General features: G+C 34.9%; 1 protein-coding gene and 1 long non-coding RNA gene across 18 annotated transcripts in view; one reads left to right on the forward strand and one right to left on the reverse strand.

The window, feature by feature from the left end:
• Positions 1–3,606: 3,606 nt before the first annotated feature.
• mier2 (mesoderm induction early response 1, family member 2) overlaps positions 3,607–22,833 on the forward strand; it is a 31,842-nt gene continuing 12,615 nt past the window's right edge. For 5 of the 17 annotated variants that reach the window (XR_015521275.1, XR_015521270.1, XR_015521269.1 and 2 more), the window contains exons 1-8: positions 3,607–3,693; positions 5,469–5,533; positions 14,440–14,609; positions 14,703–14,825; positions 17,333–17,453; positions 17,563–17,642; positions 19,162–19,231; positions 19,346–19,497. Coding sequence is in view for 8 of the 17 variants with exons in the window: in XM_087303055.1 (XP_087159181.1) it covers positions 14,448–14,609; positions 14,703–14,825; positions 17,333–17,453; positions 17,563–17,642; positions 19,162–19,231; positions 19,346–19,497 (708 nt within the window). In the remaining 9 variants the exon portion in view is untranslated. The remainder of the gene's footprint in view (positions 3,694–5,468; positions 5,534–14,439; positions 14,610–14,702; positions 14,826–17,332; positions 17,454–17,562; positions 17,643–19,161; positions 19,232–19,345; positions 19,498–22,833) is intronic. The other 12 variants (XR_015521274.1, XR_015521273.1, XM_087303056.1 and 9 more) reach the window with 4 other exon arrangements.
• On the reverse strand, positions 9,102–11,128 carry LOC141380321 (uncharacterized). Its single transcript, XR_015521962.1, has 4 exons — positions 10,984–11,128; positions 10,225–10,282; positions 10,047–10,109; positions 9,102–9,923 (listed from the first exon to the last, which is right to left on the reverse strand). It is a non-coding gene; the product is annotated as an uncharacterized LOC141380321 (long non-coding RNA).

Genomic DNA, 22,833 nt, shown 5'->3' on the forward strand with positions numbered 1-22,833 from the left:
CATGTGCTCCTTTAAGAAAGTGGCTTGTGGGTGTAAATATGAATATAAGCTGCATTACGCTTTGAAATGTAAATTTCCTTGCTTATTTCCCCACTTGTCGACACAGACCACATCCTCCAAGAAACTGATGCACAGGTGTTTGTTGCAGACTCGTTCGTTTCTAATCTGAAAGCCGCTGTGTTGTTTCTGTTACTATCGAGCTTTGGGAAGTGAAGGACTCAGCTTATATAGAATATCAGGGGCAAAAGGACAACCTGTACTGATACACACACACACACACACACACACACACACACACACACATACACACACACACACGCAGATACATGATGAGTTTATCTACAAGCAACACACTCGCCACTCCCCTTCATTCTCTCCAGTGTCGCTCCATGTGTGATTAGTACAACAGATCACAGTCTACATGCTGTCCAACGTCAAAACAATATTGTCCGTGAGCACGTGCAAGTTCCTGTTATGTGTCTTTCAGGCCTTATCAAGACCTTTTCTTTAGGTTCATGTTTGACGTGCTTGTTTAAATGCTGTTGAATTTGCATTGAACAATACTAATCAGTGTCTGTTGGTATTACAATTTAATAGTACAATGCACTCTTAAAAATAAATCTTCTTTGATGGCATTGATAGTTCCACGAAGAACATTTAACATCAGTGGAACCTTTTCATTGCACAAAAAAATGTTTATAGTGAAAAAAAGTTATTTAGACTATTAAAATGTTCTTCACTCTATGAAAACTTTGATACTTAAAGACCTCTTCACTTGAAGTTTCTTGAGGAACCAAGAAGTTATTCTATGGCATGACACTCTTAAAAATAAAGGTGCTAGGAGGAACCAAAAAGATGTTTTCACAGTGATAATGACATATGGAATACATTTTTAGGTGCAAAGACCTAAAGTAAAACATAGTAAAACGTTTTATTGTTATTATTTATTGTCTGAAGAACATTTACCTAATTTAAATAACATTTCACACTTTATATGACCTGTTGTGGAATAAAAGGGTGTCAAAGAGTCTGTTGACAACTTTTATTTATAAGAGTGCATCATAAAAACCCATTTTTGTTTCTTCCTTTATTTTTTAAGGGTATATGCAGTTGCTTATATACTTAATCTAACACAAAGCTGCATAGTCTAATTAATATGTGGTCATTTACAAGGAATGCAGGTAATAACATATTAAAATCTACCCAAAATATCTGAAACTTATTGATTTGTTTACAGATTCCAATATACCCATGTAGAAATCTGATATGTCAATATATGCCAATTACATTTATGACATACAAGCTTATATTTGGATTTGCACAGTGGTTCAGTGGTTAGGACTGTCATCTCACAGCATGAAGGTTGCTGGTTCGAGTCTCGGCTGGGCCAGATGGCATTTTTGTATGCTCCCTGACCATGTTGGCGTGGGTTTCCTCTGGGTGCTGCGGTTTCCCCCACAGTCCAAAGACATGCGGCATAGGTGAATTAAATTAAATAAACAAAATTGACCATAGTGTATGAGTGCTTGTGTAAATGTGAGACTGTATGGGTGTTTCTCAGAGCTGGGTTGTGGCTGGAAGGGCATCCACTGCATAAAACATGTTGGAATAGTTGGTGGTTCATTCCACTGTGGCGACCTCTGATAAATAAGGGACTAAGCGGAAAGAAAATAAATGAATGAATAAATGTCATATATGTCAAAATATTGCAAAAAGCTTCAATAATATATATATTTTTAATTTCTAATCATTGGAATTACAATATATGTTCAATATTATTCATTAATTTAATATATTCTGTCATTGTTTTTATATTTATATATGGCTGTTCCAGTGGCTGGAAAAAGTAAACAGATTCAATAATTTTTTTTAATATGTTGTATTCATGACATATTTTATACATGTGAAATCCAAATATGAATTTGTTATGTCATGTTATGTCATTTGCATATATTTCAATGTATCAGATTTCTATATGAGTATGAAGTATTTTTATTTTCCATTTTACTTATTGAAACAAACTTCATTTTCATTAATAATGAAGTAATAAATCCAAAACATAGGTGAAAGAATGTACTGCATTCCTACAGTTATACTTTCATCCATTCATTTTCTTTTCAGCTTAGTTCCTTTATTAATCCGGGGTCGCCACAGCGGAATGAACCGCCAACTTATCCTGCACATTTTTTATGCAGCGGATGCCCTTCCATCCGCAACCCATCTCTGGGAAATACAGTTAAACTCAAAAAACTAATAAACTAATAAAACAATAGAAAGCAGAGCTCTGTTTATTTACAAAGATTGCTACAAAATGAGTACAAATTCCACAAAAAAACAACAACAACAACATATTGTATTGATGTATGTTTCTTGAACCAAAAAAACCTGCATATTATAAAGGATCATGTGACGTTGAAAAAGTACATTGAATCACAAAAATAAATTACATTTATCACTTCAACTTTAAAATAGCAAACATTATTTCCAATTGTTGGCTAATATTAGTTCACTTTGTTTTAGCTTTCACTATAACATGTATTGGTGACCATAAAAAAAATATTTTATGAATAGATGATTATTTTTCTTTTTTTTATTAATTTTTTTAAATCAAGTCTTAAACATTTGAGCAGTACTGCGGACGTTTATTTTTTAAATATGTTATTATTATGATTAATACGAAACATATGGAGCCAAATCAGTCTCAAAAATAAGATATTTACAAAATAAAATTCATACATTTGTCACATCACATTGACAAAATTAAATTTGTAAATTCAAAACACAATTCATAAATACAACACACAATGTGTGAATTCACAAGTAAAAATCATTAATAGTTTGGTCAAATGAACTGTATTTGTGTATTTTTTAATCGAGTTTTGAATTTAAGAATTGTATTTGCGTATTTATGAATAGTGTTTTGAATTTACAAATTGGATTTGTGTATTTATAAATTGTGTTTTCAATTCACGAATTTGTATTTGTGTATTTATGAATAGTGTTTTGAATTTACGAATTGGATTTGTATATTATTTATGAATAGTGTTTTGAATTTTCGAATTTGATTTGTGTATTTATAAAGTGTGTTTTATATTTACGTATTTGATTTGAGTATTTACGAACAGTGTTTTGAATTCAAGAATTGGATTGATGTATTTACAAATGGTGTTTTGAATTTTGAAATTGCATAAATAAATTTGTGTATATATATATATATATATATATATATATATATATATATATATATATGTGTGTGTGTGTGTGTGTGTGTGTGTGTGTGTTATAAAAGATTTGATAGACCATATACAAAATGTGTAATTTTAATCAACGATATCTACATATTTAATGGATTTTGACCCAGAAATCAGCTTTCAAAGACACAAACTGAAATTAATTGCACATCTTTACACCAAATATGTAAATATATTCACATGAATTCAAGAAAGCTGTAATTTCATACATTCTTGCTAAATTGAAATGCATTATCCATTTCAGATTTTAAAGTATATATTTCTGCCCATTTATTACAAACAGCATCCATTTCTATAAACGCATTACACATGAGTCCCTATATGATTAAATAGCCCTGCTTTGGTGACTGTCATCAGTGTTAGTTAGTCAGATGTAAGTTCAATAGGAGTTCTACACAACATCCGGGCATTCCACCGCTTGCGCAGAATCGGAATGGCGGAGGTAAGTGAGCTGCGGGGCTCGGGGGAAGAACAACACAACGATTTAATCATTCAGCCGCCCCGGTACACTTTAACGGGCAGCCACGCATTAACGGGCAGCTTAAGACCGCGGCCGTTTGATCGTCCGACTCCAAAAGCGGGAAATATACGCGGTCATTAACGAGGAGGAAGTTAAAATGGGAGCACTCCTCAGCGTTTCGCCACTCTATCTGTCTCTCTCTCTGTACGCGTTCACGAGCGTTTAATTTGCCCGATCGAGTCCCGTACGAAACAACGGGAGCACTGGTGCTGAAGTGCGTCCCAGGTGCGCGCGGAGCGGGACGGATGGCAGGTCTAAAAGTTTCAAAACTTCACATACTGTCACTTGCCTCCTCGACTTCCCTAAAACTGTTTCCTTCTCGCACCGGTTTAGTGTCACAGTGCAAATGTTCAGCACTGACTACAGGAAAGCGCCTGTGCGACGACCTGCTGCAAACTTCAGTGTTGGTCGCGTACAGATGCGTTTAACGGTCGTGAAGAGGATAAACTAAAGAAAAGACAACATAAACAAGTTTCTAATAGTAAAATTCTAGATATTTTGAGTTGTGGGCGAAGTCTGGAAGTGTTTGTGAGGTAAACACTGACAGCTTTGTACAGTTTAGTGGTGAAATAAACTTTTTTTTAAAGGGAGGCTTGTTATTTGAGACAAAGATAGGCTAGATGATGTCTTGTAGTTGTGAAATTACAAATTAGTTCAGTTTATTATCAAGTTTGATACATTACCCCTCTGCTATTTTGGTCTAAACTATGTTTACTAAAGCATGTCTTGTGCTTGTGCTTTGAAATTAGAATGTTCTTATTAACGTTACTTATCTGTTATGTATTCTCTTTGAAACAATAACTTACTTTATATTACAGCTGTGCGATTTGGGGAAAATATCTAGTTGTGTTTTAGTTTTTTTTGACAGATATTGCAATTGCGATTTGAATAATGATTAAATTTAAACTTCAAGCTGATTTTAACTTAATTCAAGCTTTAGCTCAGTAATCTGTAAGCCGTGGCAACAATTCTGTGACAGCTCTTTAAATATACCTGCTTTTGTTTGGTGTATGTGACTTTGAAACCAAAATATTCCCATATTACAAATGCTGTTTTTTTATTGATATTAATTCGTCTTTTAATGCTTCTGAAGCATCATCATCCCACTTGTTAACTTGTAGTTCAGTTGAGCAATTCTGATTGGGCAGAACGAGTGTGCTCACTCAATTGGCAAGTCATTAAGCCCCGGTCAGACCACACGATTTTGGCCTATTTGCTTGACGTAGTGTGCTGTGGGTAGTCGTAAATGACAAATGTACGCCATGACACAAGATTCAATTGTATCTCATGAAATGTGGCTCAGTTCACGACGACCGATACCATGCCTGTGATGCCTCACGACACCATCGCAGAAAGTCTAGCATGTTTAATTTTCTAATTTTCTGAAGCACAGCCGGACTGGTTTTGAAGCACTTCAACTCTGATGTTATTCGTTATTCATGCATATATATATATATATATATATATATATATATATATATATATATATATATATATATATATATACATATACACATTTCAAATTGCGATTTGATTTTGATTAATCCCACAACTCTACATTATTACATCATTTTGAACATAGTTCATGTACTATGTTTAATATGTTAGATAGTTTGTGAAGGATGGTCAAACTCTGAGAAGTGTAATGTTAATTAATATTATGGTGCTGATGAATGATTGTGTGCAATTATTTTCAGGGAATCACACAGCTGCAGTAGTTCCAGGCAGGTCTTGACTGCATTACAGTTCCATATCACTATAGGTGCGTCCCAATTTGATTTACGCACTGTTCTAAACTATTTTGTAGTGTAAATGGTGTACGTTGTGCATTCACACAAAAAGTTCTTAAAATAATAAGTGCGCTTTAAAGCAGCTCTATGTAATGTTTTCGACGTAAAAATGTCTCTAAAAATTACATCAGTAGAATTAATTTTAATTAAATGAAGTCTGCTGCAGAGGCTACCAGACCCTCCTCTTGTTGCCTGAAATAACTCTTGTAACTTTGAGTGAGTGACCCAGTGGAGCAAGGACATATATTGAATATTAAAATCACACCTTTTGTGATGTTGTATAAAAAATTTTGTGAGGTGCATGGGCAGATGTTTCGACATGGCTAATTTATCATTGACAATCATTTTATTATCCAATCAAGATAAAACCAAACCCCTAGAAGAAACCAAGCTTGTCCTTCCTCCATTATTTCTCAATTTTAGCATCCCTCCAACATATTTAAACCTGATTTTTATTTAAATTGGAGCAGGGGAGTCTTCTGATGCTGGGCTAGACACTGCACTCTGACCCCTATCTCTCCCCTGATAAGGGGTATAACACAAGTTACGGTGTTCTGATCCCTCTCCCAGACAGCATGCCAAGCAAGCATTTTTATTATTCAGTCAAATATCTGTAACTGTGAACTTGAGAAGTAAACATACATGCAAATATGAATGGCAGAAATTTATGCTAACATACTACTATTCTTTTTGTCACTGTTACTTTAGTTATTGGGAAACAATTAACAAATAATATTATGATATTTGTGGAACATAGTGTAGTGTAATACAAGCTAATTTACCTGGTTGGTGGACATGGTTTCCAAACAAGGTGTCAGCTTTTGCTTGTTTCTCAAAATGCGATGCCCACGGGGAAGTGCAGCTGTAGTTTTGTAACACTGGTTACAGACACTTGTTCTTATCAACCACAAGGGAAAGATGCGAGAGAAAGTTGCATAGTGTTGCTTTAAAAACCTGGATAATGTACTTTTTTAACTGCCAAATAGAAGTGTGTTGAATACTTCATGCATTCAAAGGTTGCAGCTTTGCTCATGTAGAGCAGTGTTCCCTAACCTTTTTATCACCACGGACCGGTCAACGCTTAAATATTTACAGCGGACTGGGAGGGAGGGTGGCGGGGGCGATGGTTCGTAGGTTGCTAGGTGACCATCAACCGTTTTTCTCAGAGGATGACAAACTGACATAACATTGCTGTCACTCTGACAAGACCGAAATGTGTATATTCCATACAAGCTGAAGCTGATCGGTCAGTTTTTTCAATGTGACTCGAGGTGTTCTCAAAGCATCTAAAAGACGTGAGCCTGCCATGCCACAGGCCATGCAAGCCGCGCAGATCAATTGGAAATAATGAACGTGTGAACATTATAAAAGACACGATATGCGAACGGCCCCTAAAAGGCTGTCGTCATTTGCGATCTCCAGCAGTTAGTCTTCTTGCACAGACATGGTGGATTCACCTGATTTGTTGACAAATAGGTTGCGGATCCATTTCTTGGCAGTTAACAGGTCCTTCATTGGACCCTTTTCCCTTAGCTAAAAAACAACTTTCCAGAGGGGTCTGTTTCTCACTCATTTTGCTGCTTGTGGGTTAAATATTTGGGCACTCAAATGACCGAGATATAAGAGAGAGAATATGGTCATTTTTTTCAATAAAAGTTTTTTCAAAATAAAAGATTGTTCAGACAGATAATAAATAAAACTGAAATAATTAATGATTTCTTGTGCGGCCCATTACCAATTGATCCAAATACCTGTACCGGTCCGCAACCCGGTGGTTGAGGACCACTGATGTAGCGGATAGGGAAGACGTATCAGGCACTAAGCTTGGGTTACTTATCTATTTTGAATCACGCATCGATTTGGTTGTTGCTCGAAAACCTAGTACTACCTATAGAGGATATTTGAGGATGAAAACCTGACAAATGTCTTGAAATACAACTTCTAAACCATGTCTTTAGGTGTGGTAACTGAAGTATAAGGGAAAATTTGATGATGGTATGTTTAATTATTTAAAAATAATGCACATCTGAGATTTTACATTCCATTCAATTCATCTTTATTTACTTTTTTACAATGTAGATCGTGCCAAAGCAGATTAACTTAGTCGAAGAAAAGAAAAGTCCATTGCAATATTTTAGATTATGAAACATTACAGCAAATCAGGCAGGCAGGAGAGTAGTGGTAGAATACTGGTGTATTTCTACTTAGATTAAATGTCACTGTTGAAGTTCAGTTTAGCTTAGTGCAGTTGCATTTAAACTTGTGTCCAAAGCGACTTACAAATGAAGAGGTATTCAATGATGTTACATGAAACGGTTCAGTTCAGTTTTGATCCTCTGAAGAGCAGCTCCACCAGCCCTAAACAAGCAAACCAGAGGTACCAGTGGCAATGAATCTAAACTTCACCAATTGTCGGAAGTGAAGAACAAACCTTGTTAGAAATCAAACTCAGTCAGGGTGACCAGTTCTCCTCTGGCCAAATGTTGTGGGCAGAGCTGCAGTCTGGATGTTGAAGACTTGAGAATGATGAGAAACTGCAGGTCAAAGTACAAAGGTCATAGGGCGAGTGTTTAACACAGAGGTTCTGTCTCTGGGGTCTTGCAGGAATCAGGCTTGTGCTCTTGGGTCACCAGTGACCACAACATCTGCTCTGGATACAGGCTGGATCCAAGATTATGTGAACCTTGTGATAATGAGAAACAGACTAACATGAGTGTAGATGACTTTCACATTGCTGAGTTTTGTTGGGAGGAGTTCTCAACTCCAGTTTTCCTGATTAATGCAGAATAACAATCCTTTAGAGGATTTGGATTTCAGAGTTATGCATTTGTGTTTTATGTGTATGCTTGCTTGTGTAAAGCGATTTGTTTTTAGTCTAGTTTTGAACTAACAGAGTGTGTCTGCCTCCCAAACTGTGCTAGAGTTTGCAGAATTTAGGTGCCAGATATGGGAATGGTCTATCCATACAGTTGATTTTGATATTACAGACCCTTTTGTCCAAAGCAGCTTACAAGCGAAAAGGTATTCAATGATTCAACATGAAACAGTTCAGTTCAGTACAAATGTCACTGTTAAAGGCTGATCCACTGAAGAACAGCTCCACCAGCCCGAAACAAGCAAGCCAGTGGCATAGAATCAAAGCTTTACCAGTTGCCGGAAGTGAAGAACATAATTTGGAAGCAATCAAGCTCAATTGGGGTAACTGGTTCTCCTCTGGCCAAAGGTCGTGGGCAGAGTTGCAGTCTGGATTTTAAAGTCTTGAGAACAATAAGAAAGTGCTGACATGGGTCATACACTCAAAAAAATGATATGTTGGCGTTAATTAACTTTTTTTTGTCCACTGGTTCCACGTAACCGAGTTAAGTTATCTTTAAGAAAGAATATTAATTTTAGTGAACTTAAGTTAGTTACATAAAGGTAATGTAATGTTGTTTAGTTCAATCAATGTAACATTTATAGTTTAGCTTTAATCAATGTAGTTATTTAAGTTCAATTATTCTAAAATTTATATTGTTATGTTTAACCAAATAAAAAAAACTGTTTCCGTTTCATTGAGTTTATTCAATAGCATTTTTACAGTTTTACACATTTTCCAGCAATCAAATGATTATCAAAATCTAAATATTGTCTTTATCTGTACATATTACAATATGTTAAAATATTAATACTATTAAAATAATAGTAATACAAGTATGAAGTAAATTTAAAACAATAAATGATTTACAAAAATATGCTTACAAAAGCATAATAAAATACACTTTTCAAAATAATACTTTTCATATATTACAAAAAAACATTCAAAAATAATATTCTGCCTTCAAATGATTTACAAAAATATACTTCGAAAAATTAAGTCTTCTTTTGTAAACTATGCTGTACCTTCTTTACACTGAAAAAGCAGATAACACTTCAGTTGTTCAAAGAAAGATTAACATTTTCAGGCAAAGTAACACGATCAGCACTACGCCTTAAATTAGACCAACCATCACAGAACATGCAATAGCTACACACATTCATCTCTGACATTTGCAACATTTCTGCACATTTGCACCAGACACTTTCTTACAACCACTCCCTATATCTAAAAAAAAAAAAAAAACACAAAAAAAACATTGTGCATAAAGTCTGCTTCACACAGGTAAGTGGGCTTGACAAACCACATGTAAAAGCATTCTTAATTCTTAACATTCTTTGTATAATTAGCACATCTTGGGTGTACAGACTCTTCTTGTTGATTTGCTGAATGTCTTCTCAGTTGTAAGTCACTTTAGACAAAAGAGTCTGCTAAATGTTAATGTAACTACTGTAGATTCATAAGGTGGTGTTGCACATCAAGGTTTGTGCTTCATCATGCCAAGCATCCTAAAAATGTCAGATAAAAAAATAAACATTTACCAACAGATCAAAGGTGAAAGGAGGAATTGGTTTAAGAGGAAAATACAAAATGTTTTTAAAAAATAATAAAATAAAATGTAAATTGCTTACCATGTACTCCCTCACTTAGGGGCTTTGAGGATGCATTCACACCTTTTTTCCACTGGTGATGTTCTAAATGACATGAAATGACAATTAGTAATTTACTAAATAATTAGTAGTTAAAATTACTAGTAATTTTTACTGTACATCATTTTAATGTGTGTATAGGCATCTAAAGGCATAGTACCTGGATGATCCACAGTCTCCTCAGCCAGATATGGGACTTTAGAGGTTGAGTTGTAAACCTGTGAGGGAGAAAATAGATGCGAGTGAGCAAATATTTGTAATAATAAAATATAATAATATAAATATATAGCATTTAGAATAATATATTTATAATAATAAAAATGAAAAAAATAAAACACTGCAAACTACTAAACTTAAAAGTTTAAACGTGTTAGATGACCAAACAAATAAGCTTACATTAAATATGTCATCATGCTAGATGTCATCCTATTTAAGTGTCACATATGCTTGTCAAGTTTTTTTTTTTTTTTTAAGTTAACAGGCTTGAATAATAACAATGTGCCAACACCACCTTTTAATTAATATTATGTAAGTTATCAAAACTAGCATTCAAACTTGACAAACAGCTTGACACTCATTTAAAATAGAGACTATCAAATCAAAAATCAAATCACTTTTATTGTCACATTATCAGCAGCACGGGTGCTATAAGTGAAATGCTTAGACTATTCTAACATGACTATTCCTTACTACCATTGTTTGCAACTTTATTTTAGGGGAGTTAATAGTATAAAAGCTCACAGGAATGCAAAAAAACTACAAATTTATCTGTCATTAATGTGAAAAAGAAACAGGGAACATGGCAATTTCATAACAATACTATACACAAACACAACAGAGTATTACAAGGGAGTACATTAATGACTCAAATGTTGTCACAGCCTCAATATAAATACATAAAAAGTAAATAAAATCTCACCTGTGTGTCCACATTGGGCAAAGCTTTGTGCACGTTCTCAATTTGTACTGTAATCTTCATTTTTTGATTCCCATAATATGGCGCCGAGCTGAGAGTGATCGTTGTGGTTTGAATCTTCTTACTTCCTGTGTTGTTTTGAAACTGCGCATGTGCAGATATTACTCCACCTATTGACCAAAATGCAGTACTGCAGAAGCAACACAACTCCCTTTCGTTCATGTTAATTAAGCAAGCTGTTTAAATGTGAAAACTTACTTTTTCTAATTTTTTCCAACACAACACTTTTATTTTTAATACACAAACATAAGCAAATTGTTTAATTTCAATATAGTTACATTCTTTGGACCAACTAAAGCCATAATTCATTTTTTTTTAATGTAGGCTGGGTGTTTAACACAGATTTTCTCTGTTGTGCTCTTGGGTCACAGTGACCGCAACATCTGCTCTGCATGCGGGCCGGATCCAAGATTACGTGAACCTTGTGATAAGGAGAATTAGACTTACATGAGTGTAGATGCCGTTCACATTGCAGAGTCTTGTTGGGGGCTGTTCTCAATTCCAATTGTCCTGATTAATGCAGAATAACAATCCTTTAGAGGATTTTGATTTCAATGTTATGTTTTTGCTGTGGCACAATGGTTAGCACTGTTGTCTTACATCAAGAAGGTCAGTGGTTCGAGTCCCGGCTGGGTTAGTGGGCATTAATGTGTGGAGTTTGCATGTTCTCCCTATGTTTGTGTGGGTTTCCTCCGGGTGCTTCAGTTTCCCTCACAGTCCAAAGACATGCGCTACAGGTGAATTGGATAAATTAAATTATCCGTAGAGTATGAGTGCATTTGTGAATGCGAGCGTGTATGGGTGTTTCCAAGTACTAGGTTGTGGCTTGAAGGGCATCCCCTGCGTAAAAGATGTGCTGAAATAGTTGGCGGTTCATTCCGCTGTGGATTTAGATATTCAATGAATAACCAGTTCTTAAGTATTAATTAAACGCAGTGGATGTAACATCACCACATAGTGTGCATTATTTTTCCAACAATTCAATGGCTCGTCATCAATTTTTTTCTTCCATTAGACGTCTCTCTGGGTTACTTGATTGTGATTGGTCGACCAGAAAATTCCAAGGTTTACTTTTCCCGATAACAACCGATTAGACTAATAAAATGGGCTTGTCTGTGTATTATGATTCATCTTGACCGGTTATTGATATGTTTATATACATTTATGTTTATCTGTCAGTCCTCTGTTCTTGACTGTTCGGCACCATCTTATATCTGAATAATATAAATAGGTTAGCATAGACACTATTTGTTAAGACATGTTTCTTTCTGCAAGCATTACATTTAACTAAAAACATAATATTTACAGCTCAGATCAGCAGTCTTATTTAGTTTTGGTTAAAGCAGCTGTATAATAAGTGGGATAATGTACAAACAGCGAGTTGTTCTAACACAATAAAGCCTTTCAGACTTGTACAACAGCCCCTCGCTTTTTGTGTCGGCCGCTGATAAGCCTGTTGGGCTTTATTCTGTGAGAACAACCAGCTGGATGTGCATTATCACTTCAAATGCATGGCATTAATTATCCAACATATACCTTGGTCATTTGCCAAGTATTAGTCAAGTTAAAACTAGTATTATCCCTTTGCAGTGCTATATTTGACAGAATGTGTAAAAACCATGTTAGATCTGCCCACTTTGAACCAGACGCAAGCAGACAGCGATAGAAAAAGAGACTGTGTTTTGTGTATGACATGGGCATATCTAATGGCTAGTCCAACACGGAATCTGTGCGAGCAGAAATCCACGGGTTTTCGCAGATTTTTAGCACATCGAGTCTATTTATTATTTTATTTACTTTTGTAGATGTGTGTAAATTTACATTTTTTCAGTTAATTAATTTCAGTAACATTATTGACTAATTATTATTGAGATATTTTCTGTCTTTTTGTAGAGATATTATATATGAGACTTGCTTTGTTCAACTATTAAATGAATGTAATTGGATTTGCAATGGAAAAACTATATGAAAGTTAAAAAGGTGTTATTTTTTTTATTTCATATATCAAATTTTTAGTTACGATACTCCCAAAATCATTCCGCTTAAATCCGCAGATTTTTTACAAAATTCTGCACAGATATAGCAAAAAAAAAATGTCCGCAGATTCTGTCTGGCCCAACTAATGTGTTCATTTGTGTAGAATGTGTAAACTGTGTAGATTTTGCAAATTGCTCATGGTCAAACATGGTTACTGCTACTGTTTGTATATAGTGCGTGTATTTATGACTGTGAACAAGACTGACATGAACTACCTGTGCGTTAACTGATTTTTTTGGCAGAACTTTCAGTCAATAAGAAATGCAGTGTGTGTGCGGTGTATTTTGGTTTTATAACACGCTTTTGATTCAAATCTTTATATGTTAAATGGTCCTCAAATTAATCTCTAAGCTTCTATAAAGAATAGAAGTTAACAATGATTTAATGTGGTATTTTCAGTTGGTTCTATAGTTATCCTTTAAATAATCTTGTTATCAGTTTAACTATGTAACTGCTTCTTTCCAAATGTTCAAAAGCTGGTTGTTTGGATTTTTGACATAATTTTATTTCATCAGGTCAAACTGAGATGTTGTTACTAGTGGCTGACCCACAAATACTTATTTTTTTCACATGATCTTAATAGTTTGGATTTAAAAGGTTACTTTCAAATTTTGCTTGTATTTATCAATAAAATTTTAAGTTATTCTGAGTTATTTGTTTGTTGTTTGAGTGTTGATGATTGTTGTTTTCTAACTGAATTAATTTATAGTTATACTTACTAATAGGGCTGGACGATTTGGCCTAAAATCTAAATTTCAATTAATTAACATTTTAACTCGATTATGATTATTGAACGGTTATTTTAATTATTAATTTTATTTATTTATATATCATAGTTCACTGACAAGTTTTGCACATAAATATGCTCACATATTACAAGTCAGAGATTTTTGAGCGTATGATGCATTACTTGATTTTAAAATAATTGAAGTAAACACACACTATCTATTGTCTATGATTATTTATTGAACATCAATGCTGAACAACTGAAATTAAAACACATTGCCTAAACGTGGCTCTCTGGGCCGCCTACCAACGTCACCACTACCAAATCGACCAATCAAAAAGTTTGTGAAACGCATCTTTGTGTGTAAGTACATTTTTCTGAAAGGTGCGTGGGTATGCGAAGGCTGCACCAGACTGTACGTTTGTGCTTGGCAGAACTATCATATCAGAATAATATAATAAGTATAATTCAGCCTTAACAGAGCGAGGTCACATGACTTCACACACGGTAGGGAAAATATTTGAAAAAGTTTACTTGAAAAAATTTGATTGATTATAGGTTCTGAATGTCGATTTCAATTTCTTTTCGATTAATCGTCCAGCCCTACTTACTAATTAATTTTTGTTGTGCATTAGCAGTTCGAATGGGCTCCAAAGACCAACGGCACAGTCGTGTAGACATTTTCCACCAGGGCTATGTGGGGCCACTGGAGGCCCTTCCCCGGGCAACCACGTTCCTAGAGGAGGACAGGAGCCTGGTGGCTCTGCGGAGGCAGGCGGTGAAGATGGCAACCAAGTCCCAGGCAGTGAGTGGTACAGCGTCTTGCTATGCATTGATCATTTTGATTAGATCTTTGATTAGAAAAAAATTGGATTTATTATTTTTTTTATTTCCACAGGGTGGTGAGATGTCTCTTGAGCAACTACTGGCACTTTATGGGTACAAAATGCCTGATCCTGTCCTGCAACAACAGGAGCCGAATGAGCTGGCAGCCAGTCTGCCTGAAATCACACTGGACAAGGTTAAAATTCTTCTACAGTAAACACTTATAAAATGCTGCTTATTTGCATTTTTTAAATATATATGCAAGAGTTGGACAATGAAAATGAAACACCTGGTTTTAGACCACAATAATTTATTAGTGTGGTGTCGGACCTTTTTTGTGGCCAATACAGCATCGATTCATCTTGGGAATGACAGATACACAGTGGCCAGAGGGATTTTGAGCCATTTTTCCTGCAGAATAGTGGCCAGGTCACTACATGATGCTGGTGGAAGGAAAACCCCACTCCTATTAAAACACTCTAAAATGGCTCAATAATATTTAGATCTGGTGACTGTGCAGGTCATGGGAGATGGTCTACTTCACTTTTATGTTCGTTAAACCCTTCTGTCACCAGTTTAGTTGTGTATTTTGGTGCATTCTCATTCTGATACAAGGCACCGCCTTCAGAATACAATGTTTGAACCAATGGGTGATCCAGAATGGTTCAGTAGTCATTGGCATTGACTTGCCCTTCTTGCTCAAGAATTGGGCCTAGGGAACACCTTGACATTGCAGCCCAAACCATCACTGATCCACTGCCATGCATCACTCTGGGCATGAAACAGTCTGGATGGTACGCTTCTTTCTTCCACATTGTAACTCTCCTAAATGTGGGAAAGGCAGTGAAGGTGGACTCATCCGAGAAAAAATATGTTCCCTGTTGTCCACAGCCCGAGATTTTTGCTGCTGGCACCCTTGAAACCAGCGTTTGGCACTGGGATGAGTGACCAAAGGTTTGGCTATATGTTGCATGTATGTTGACCCTGTGTGGCTCCCGATGAACAGTTTTGGTGGAAACAGGAGAGTTGAGATGCACATTTAATTCTGCAATGAGTTCGGCATCTGTGGTTGTATGTTTTTGGATACAATTCGGGTTAGTACCGGGACATCCCATTTTAGATAGTCCACAGTTACTCCTGTTGGATGTAATTCGTCCTTCTGGGTAGTATGCTGGCATTACTCTGAATACTGTGGCTCTTGATACATCACAAAGACTTGCTGTCTTGGTCACAGATGCGCAACAACAGTTTGAACTTATAAACTCTGTCACCCATAATATTGTGTGCATTGCAATATTTTTAACAAAACAGTGCGATTACTCTGCTAATTAAACCTTCACACTCTGCTCTTACTGGTGAATGTCCAATCAATGAAGAAATTTAGCCATAAAACCTCCAACACTAAATAGTGTTAAAATAATAATAAATAATAACACTAACCAGTGTTTCAGTTTTATTGTTCAACCCCTGTATATATAGAAAGAAAAGCTTATAAACCTTTTTATTGCCAGAAAATATTAATTTCTTGTATTGTTTACCTTTCAAGATCTAAAAGAATTTTAGTTGTGGTTATACTATGTTAAAAAAAAACAGAAAACCCCTTTTATGGTGATCAAAGAGAGCAGCAGTGATTGTAGCACAAAGAAAGTTTTCATCTACAATTTCTGAATGCTACAGAAGTCAAAATTTAGTACAAAGTGTACAGGACATTTAATGGAATGACCCTAACAAATGTGGCCACAGGACATCAATAGCCTCACACAGGACATCAATAGCCTCATACAGGGAAAATTTTGCCATAATTTTTTTGTGTTTTTTGCAGTTGGGTTTAGATCAAGACTCTTGAACTTTCCATTTCATTATTTTTATTTCTTTCCTGCTCGGTGAACTACTTTACCCATTTTGCTGTGTGATGGGGTTCATTGTCCTCCATGAAAACTGCTAACTGATTGGGTGATGAATGCAGCAACTGCATGATTCAGAAGGAAATTTTGATAAACATTTGCATTCACTCAGTCATATATCTTTATTAGAGGCCTCTAAATTTAATCTGTGCTCTTTTAAAAAAAAGAAAAATATACATATTTATATTTTTATTTATTTTTTATTTTTTAAATATGTCCCAAATTATGTTTAACAGATCAAGGAAATTTTCACAGTATGTTTGATATAATACTTTTTCTTCTGGAGAAAGTCTTATTTGTTTTATTTCGGCAAGAATAAAAGCAGTTTTTAATTTTTAAAAAACATTTTAAGTTCAAAATTATTAGCCCCTTTAAGCTCGTTATACAATAACCTGCCTAATTACCCTAACCTGCCTAGTTAGCCTAATTAACCTAGTTAAGCCTTTAAATGTCACTTTAAGCTGTGTAGAAGTGTCTTGAAAAATATCTAGTAAAATATTATTTACTGTCATCATGACGAAGATAAAATAAATCAGTTACTAGAAATAAGTTATTAAAACTATTATGATTAGAAATGTGTTGAAAACATCTTCTCTTTGTTAAACAGAAATTAGGAGGGCTAATAATTCAGGGGGGCTAAAAATTCTGACTTCCATCTACTATACAAAATATGCATAAAAACTGCAACTGATCTAATTTTAAATTTAAATGTTTAAATTTAAGGATGTAGAAAAACTTGGCAAATTTGCATCACTAGTTTGATCCTGTTTAGAATTCTGGCTTTTCAATATTTTTGTAGGTTCAGATACATAAAGACCTGCTCTCTGGAGGGGAGGATGTGGACAACCATTCCTCTGCTGATGACCTCACACTCACCATCAAGTCCCATGCATCTGACCTCTTACAATGTCACCTAAGAGGTAGAACATCACACTATAATGCCTTAATTGTATAAATGTACAAGATGATTTCGCCACACTGAACATACTTTGAAATATAATTCTGTTTACTTTCTGTAAACCTGTCCAGGTGATGACAAAGACACTTCAGTTAGCTGTTCCGAAGATGACTCAGAAAGCACCTCCATCCCCTCCAGTGATGGCCGCAAAGTAAAACATTTTATTGTTATACTCATCTATGCTTAAATGCTGGTGAACAATTTTAGGAGCTTATACAATAGTAACAGTACAGTCTTAACTTGCCAATTTAAAAAAAGTATAAATTTGACTGGTCCAAGTAAAGAGCCCAGTGGGACACCATATTTAAAGGCAATCCAAATTAATAGTTTTCTTATTCAACTTGTTCTTAAAAATTGTATGTAGAAAGCGCAATCTTGAGTTTTTTAGTCAGCAAGGGCACATTAATTTGAAGGATATACAAAAGATTTTGAAGGATTCTGTGACACTGAAGACTTGAGCAATGACTGCTTAAAAATAGGCTTTGCCATCAAAGAAGACGCAGTAAACAGTAGTTTTAGCTGTAATGAACTTTCATAATATTACTTTTCCCAAATTATATTTTGATAAAAATAAATGGAACCTTTGCTTCAAATCTTTTAAAATCTTACTGACCACAAACATTAAAGGTCACCTATGATGAAAATCTTCTTTTGTAAGCTGTTTAGACAGTGTGTCTGTATAGTGTGTCCACAGTCATATTGGAATGATATAAAGACAATTAGTATATTTTTTTTAAATTTCCAAATCCCTCCTTTTTTTAGGCCCACTGCAACGTGATGTAGGAGTGCGGTTTCCCCGCCCACAGAATTGATTGACATCCGCGTATTAACATGTCTCGTAGTAGCATGTATAATCATATCAAAGCAACTGGGATTAAAAGATCTTTTTAGCGCTCTGTGATCATCAATCATCAGTCAAATGTGATCAAGAATGACTTTTACAAGTTTAAAGCGTTTTTAAAACAGTGCATGCCTGTAATGAATTACAGCAATTTTAACTTCTTTGTCACCACAGCCACATGTCGGTACAATTAGAAAGGAAGATGCTTAAATCCCGGTTTGTGGATGTTAAATCAGGTTCATTTTGTACATTAACGTAACATATATCCATACAACAGTGAACATTAACGTGTATCCTGTCACGTTTTGCCGTGCACAAACAGTGCAAAGTTAAACGCGATGTGTGTCTTTGTATGTTTGTTACATTGCAACAACATTTTGCGTGACTTATTGTTGCAGAAAGGCTTGAATTAACTCCACAACAAATACATCAAATAATCATTGGGAAAGTTCTTACTGTAGTATTTCTCTCAAACGTTACATGAGACTTGCTTTCTTCACTGTGCTGTTTATCTGATGCAGCCGAGGCGGTGATTGAGGCACACTGACAGGCACATGGGAATGGTGCTCACACCAAAGGCACAGGCAACTAAAACAGCTGTAATATGTTTAGAGCAGAAAATTCTAATGTTCTGAAAGGTATAATAAATAATCTGATGGGTGTTTTGAGCTGAAACTTTACAGACACATTCTGGATACACAAAAGGGGTAAAAAGGTGCCCTTTAAGTGTAAATAGAATTTAATTTTATATTTAAAAAAATGTCTGCTTAAATGGATAAAGAAAAAAAACTCATTACAGAAATAATTTTGTGCCATGTTTTGTTATCAGGATATCATGGTGGGGCCCCAGTATCAGGCTGTAATACCTTCTCTCTGTACACAAAGTTTTTATGAAAGAGGTAAGTGTGTTCTCTTCACTGATGTCCTTTGGATTGGCTCCAATGGCCTGTTTTGCATAACCGACCTGCTGAGTGCCCTGGGACCCATACCTATTTTGTTTCTGCTATCCCCAGCTTATGAAAATGAGGACCAGTTAGTGTGGACCCCAGACGTGATGTCCAGTCTGGCTGTAGAGAAATTTTTGCTTGATGCCCAGAGAAACGGGAGCGACAGTGGACCTACAAACACTTTGACCACTGGAGATAAAGTCAAAGACAATGAGCAGGTTGGGTTCAATCACACTTGTAACACTTATAATTGTTTTACTTGATAGTATTTAGTATTTACTTAATTTTCAAATTAATTTTAGCAATTAAATATTGATTGTTTAAATCCCCGGTTAGATCACACTATTTTTAATAATGGTTACAAAAGTCACTATGTCAGATTTAGCGAGAATTTAATAAAAACAAAATTTCCCTAATAAATTCTTAACTTGTCATGGGTAATAAATGAGCCAGACTACACGTTCTTTCATAATCAGTCATCCCTTGACGTCTACATTAAGCATTATTTCCCAAAGCAGTCACAAGTGTTACTATAATATATTTCTCATCTCAATTTCATTTTTTTTTTAAATCTTATTTCAATCTCAAGAAACACTGATGCTTGCAGACAACTAATAACTACATTATTTAAGGGCATTTGTGACGAAATGCATAGGAATAAACTTATGATTCCTTTTAATATTGAGATATTTTCTTCGAAATCTAAATGTATATTTTGCTGCCAATTCCTCGTCTGATCTTGCCGTGAGTGAGCCAGAGATAATAAAAGAAGAAGCAGCAGCAAGGAAAAATCAGATGCTTAAGACAATCTTTCAAATAATTACATATTTAAAAATTAGCAAATGTATAACTGAGATTTGTGATACAATCACAGTAAAGTATTCGTTAAATCCTTATTTTCCACAGAGCGAACCAAATCATACACCCATATAGATGAGTAGAGGACAGGCACAAACAAAAATATAATTAATATATTTTTCTTGGGAAAAATATAATTTAAACAAATTTCATTTGGTATAATTTTAATTTTAATGTATCTTTTGTTGGTCAGTTATCTATAAACAAGTATAACGAATAACATTTGAGGTGATCTGCTTCAAAATAAGTCTGCTTTGTGCGCCTTGAGAATTGCCTTGAGATTGTGTTGGTTTGTTAACTGAAATAATAATCTAGCCTAAATAAAATTGAATTGTAATATTAACAGTTTCAGAGAAGCCTATATTAAACTGTTTTTAATATTAATGACATATTTGAATAAGCAGGAAATCCTTTTGCAATGTATTCGCAACACTGAAAGTGTTCCCAGATTACCTCAGAAAAAGAAACTCTGTTGGAAGGTTAAGAGAACTCTGAAACTCATTGTGAGAATGAAAATGTCTGCATATTTGTGCCAGTCTGTCAGATACCATTGCTTAAAACACTTTAATATTTTAGAAAAGTAGTTTGCATGATTGATCATATCCACCCGTGACCCACCCATAAGTAAATATGCAGCCTGTTTTTGATTACCTCACCGGCGCATTAACGACAGCACCTGCTGATATAATAAAGAAATGATGTGGTCCTATTGCATAGTGTCACCCACTTGATGAAACCTGTCATGAAGAATGAGGAAAAAACTTAAACATGCTAGACTTTCTGTGACAGTGTCGTTAGGCGTCGCAGGCATAGTATCGGTTTTCGTGAACTATGCCATACTATACGAGAAGAAACGATTCAATCTTGTGCCACGAATCACGATGCCCATTTGTAATTTACAAATCCCCGCAACACCCTACATCAAGGAAATCGTGCCAAAATCATGTGATCTGACCAAGGCTTAAAGTCATTTTAGAATTTTCATAAAGTTTTTAAATTTAGTTTACAACAATGCTTGCTAGACAGTTTTTTATGTTAATTCATTTATATGGCAGGCCATTTTATGCAGTGCTTAACATATACACCCCTCAAAAGTCTCCCATTTCACATTATACATTACATTAGTCAGTACTGAAGCCAAATCTGGAGCTAATCTAACAAAATAACTTATGAGAACAGTCCAAAACTAGTACACCAAAATTTATGTTAGAGAAATATATTAAATAAAAAACATAAAAACAGCAAAATTCAAGAGAAATAAAAAATAAATACAATTTTGTTGAAATTCTATTGTTTGTGATTTAAATGTAAAAGTTTAATCTTTCTATTTCTAAACATGTTCAGTGACTGAAATATTGTTTTAATAAATATATTCCTTTAATGAATCTGGTTTGTTCAAATACACCCAAATATATTACCCATTATCACTGAGAAATGGGGTGTACTCGTTTATGTTCTGCTCTGTATATGTTTGAAGATACAATGTTAATTTCATTTCTGTAAAATAATAATTCTAATATTTGATACATTATTAAGTAGGGATGTGATGAGATCTCAGGCTACGAGATTTCAAGAGACTAAATTGCGACGAGATTTCTTGTTGAGGTGAAAAGTTGTTTCGTGAGTTGTTATGTTATGATAGAGATGAGGGTGAATTTAGCACTGAGGATTGGAGGCAGGATTGGATTAGAACGGCACATCATGTGCTTTGCACACAATGACAGGCTGGCCTCGGAGTTGTGCATCACTTGTTTGGGGCAGGTGAATGTGATTTAACCAATTTTTTCCTTTACCGGGTTTTAAGGGGTGCTGTTACCGGCAGCTACACACATTAACCACAGCTCATACCATAAGATGGAATAGCACTTTAGATATGCTTAAAGCCATATTCGTTGTAAACACTAATTACGAATTAAGATGGATTATTAAAGTGCAGTACAGACATGTAAACGATGTAATCAAACTGTTATCGTTGAGTAGGACTTTTTGCTGCATTTTGCGACAAGATAAGCCATACACACTTAGCTGTTTGACACTTTTCTGCACCCATCGAGGCAGTAAAGGACTACAGACACACACATCTCCTCCGAGTGCAAACACACACATGCACAGTGAACTCCTGAAGACGTACACCAGGCGTAGTCATTATCATCACTGAACACACATTTATGCTGTCCGGAAAAAAACAGAAGCTGTTGCTGAATGAAAGTGAAACTGCTGAAAAATGAAAAACTAAAAATGACATGATTACATAAATTATTTTTTTAAAAGTTCAATTTGTGGAAAGCAGTTCATTTTTTATGTGAACTTTTACAGGGAATAAGTTAGTCAGTAGAGTTTATTGCTAAATATTTAGCAGTGTTTGTATGTCCTTAATGGCACAATTCATTAAATAAATGTAAAATAACATTTATTACTAGTTGATTTAAAAAAAGCACCTGAATAGTTTTGCAATTTGTGATATTTTTTTCAGTTGAATAAAATATTTTCCATTCATGTATTTTATCTTTGAAGATTTGTTAAAAATACTGTTCAAATCTCTTCTCATCTCATTCTTGTGAACCCCATCTTGTATCTCGTCTCGTGGAGTAAGCAGCTCGTCACACCCCTATTATTAAGTTGTAATGGCCTAGAATAGAGCCCAGTGGTACGCCATAGATAATAATTATTGCTGGTTGGCCATTCTATGTTTTTGC

The sequence above is a fragment of the Danio rerio genome, chromosome 22 (genome assembly GCF_052040795.2).
Source record: "Danio rerio strain M-AB ecotype USA chromosome 22, GRCz13ab, whole genome shotgun sequence".
In the NCBI taxonomy this organism is placed as follows: Eukaryota; Metazoa; Chordata; class Actinopteri; order Cypriniformes; family Danionidae; genus Danio; species Danio rerio.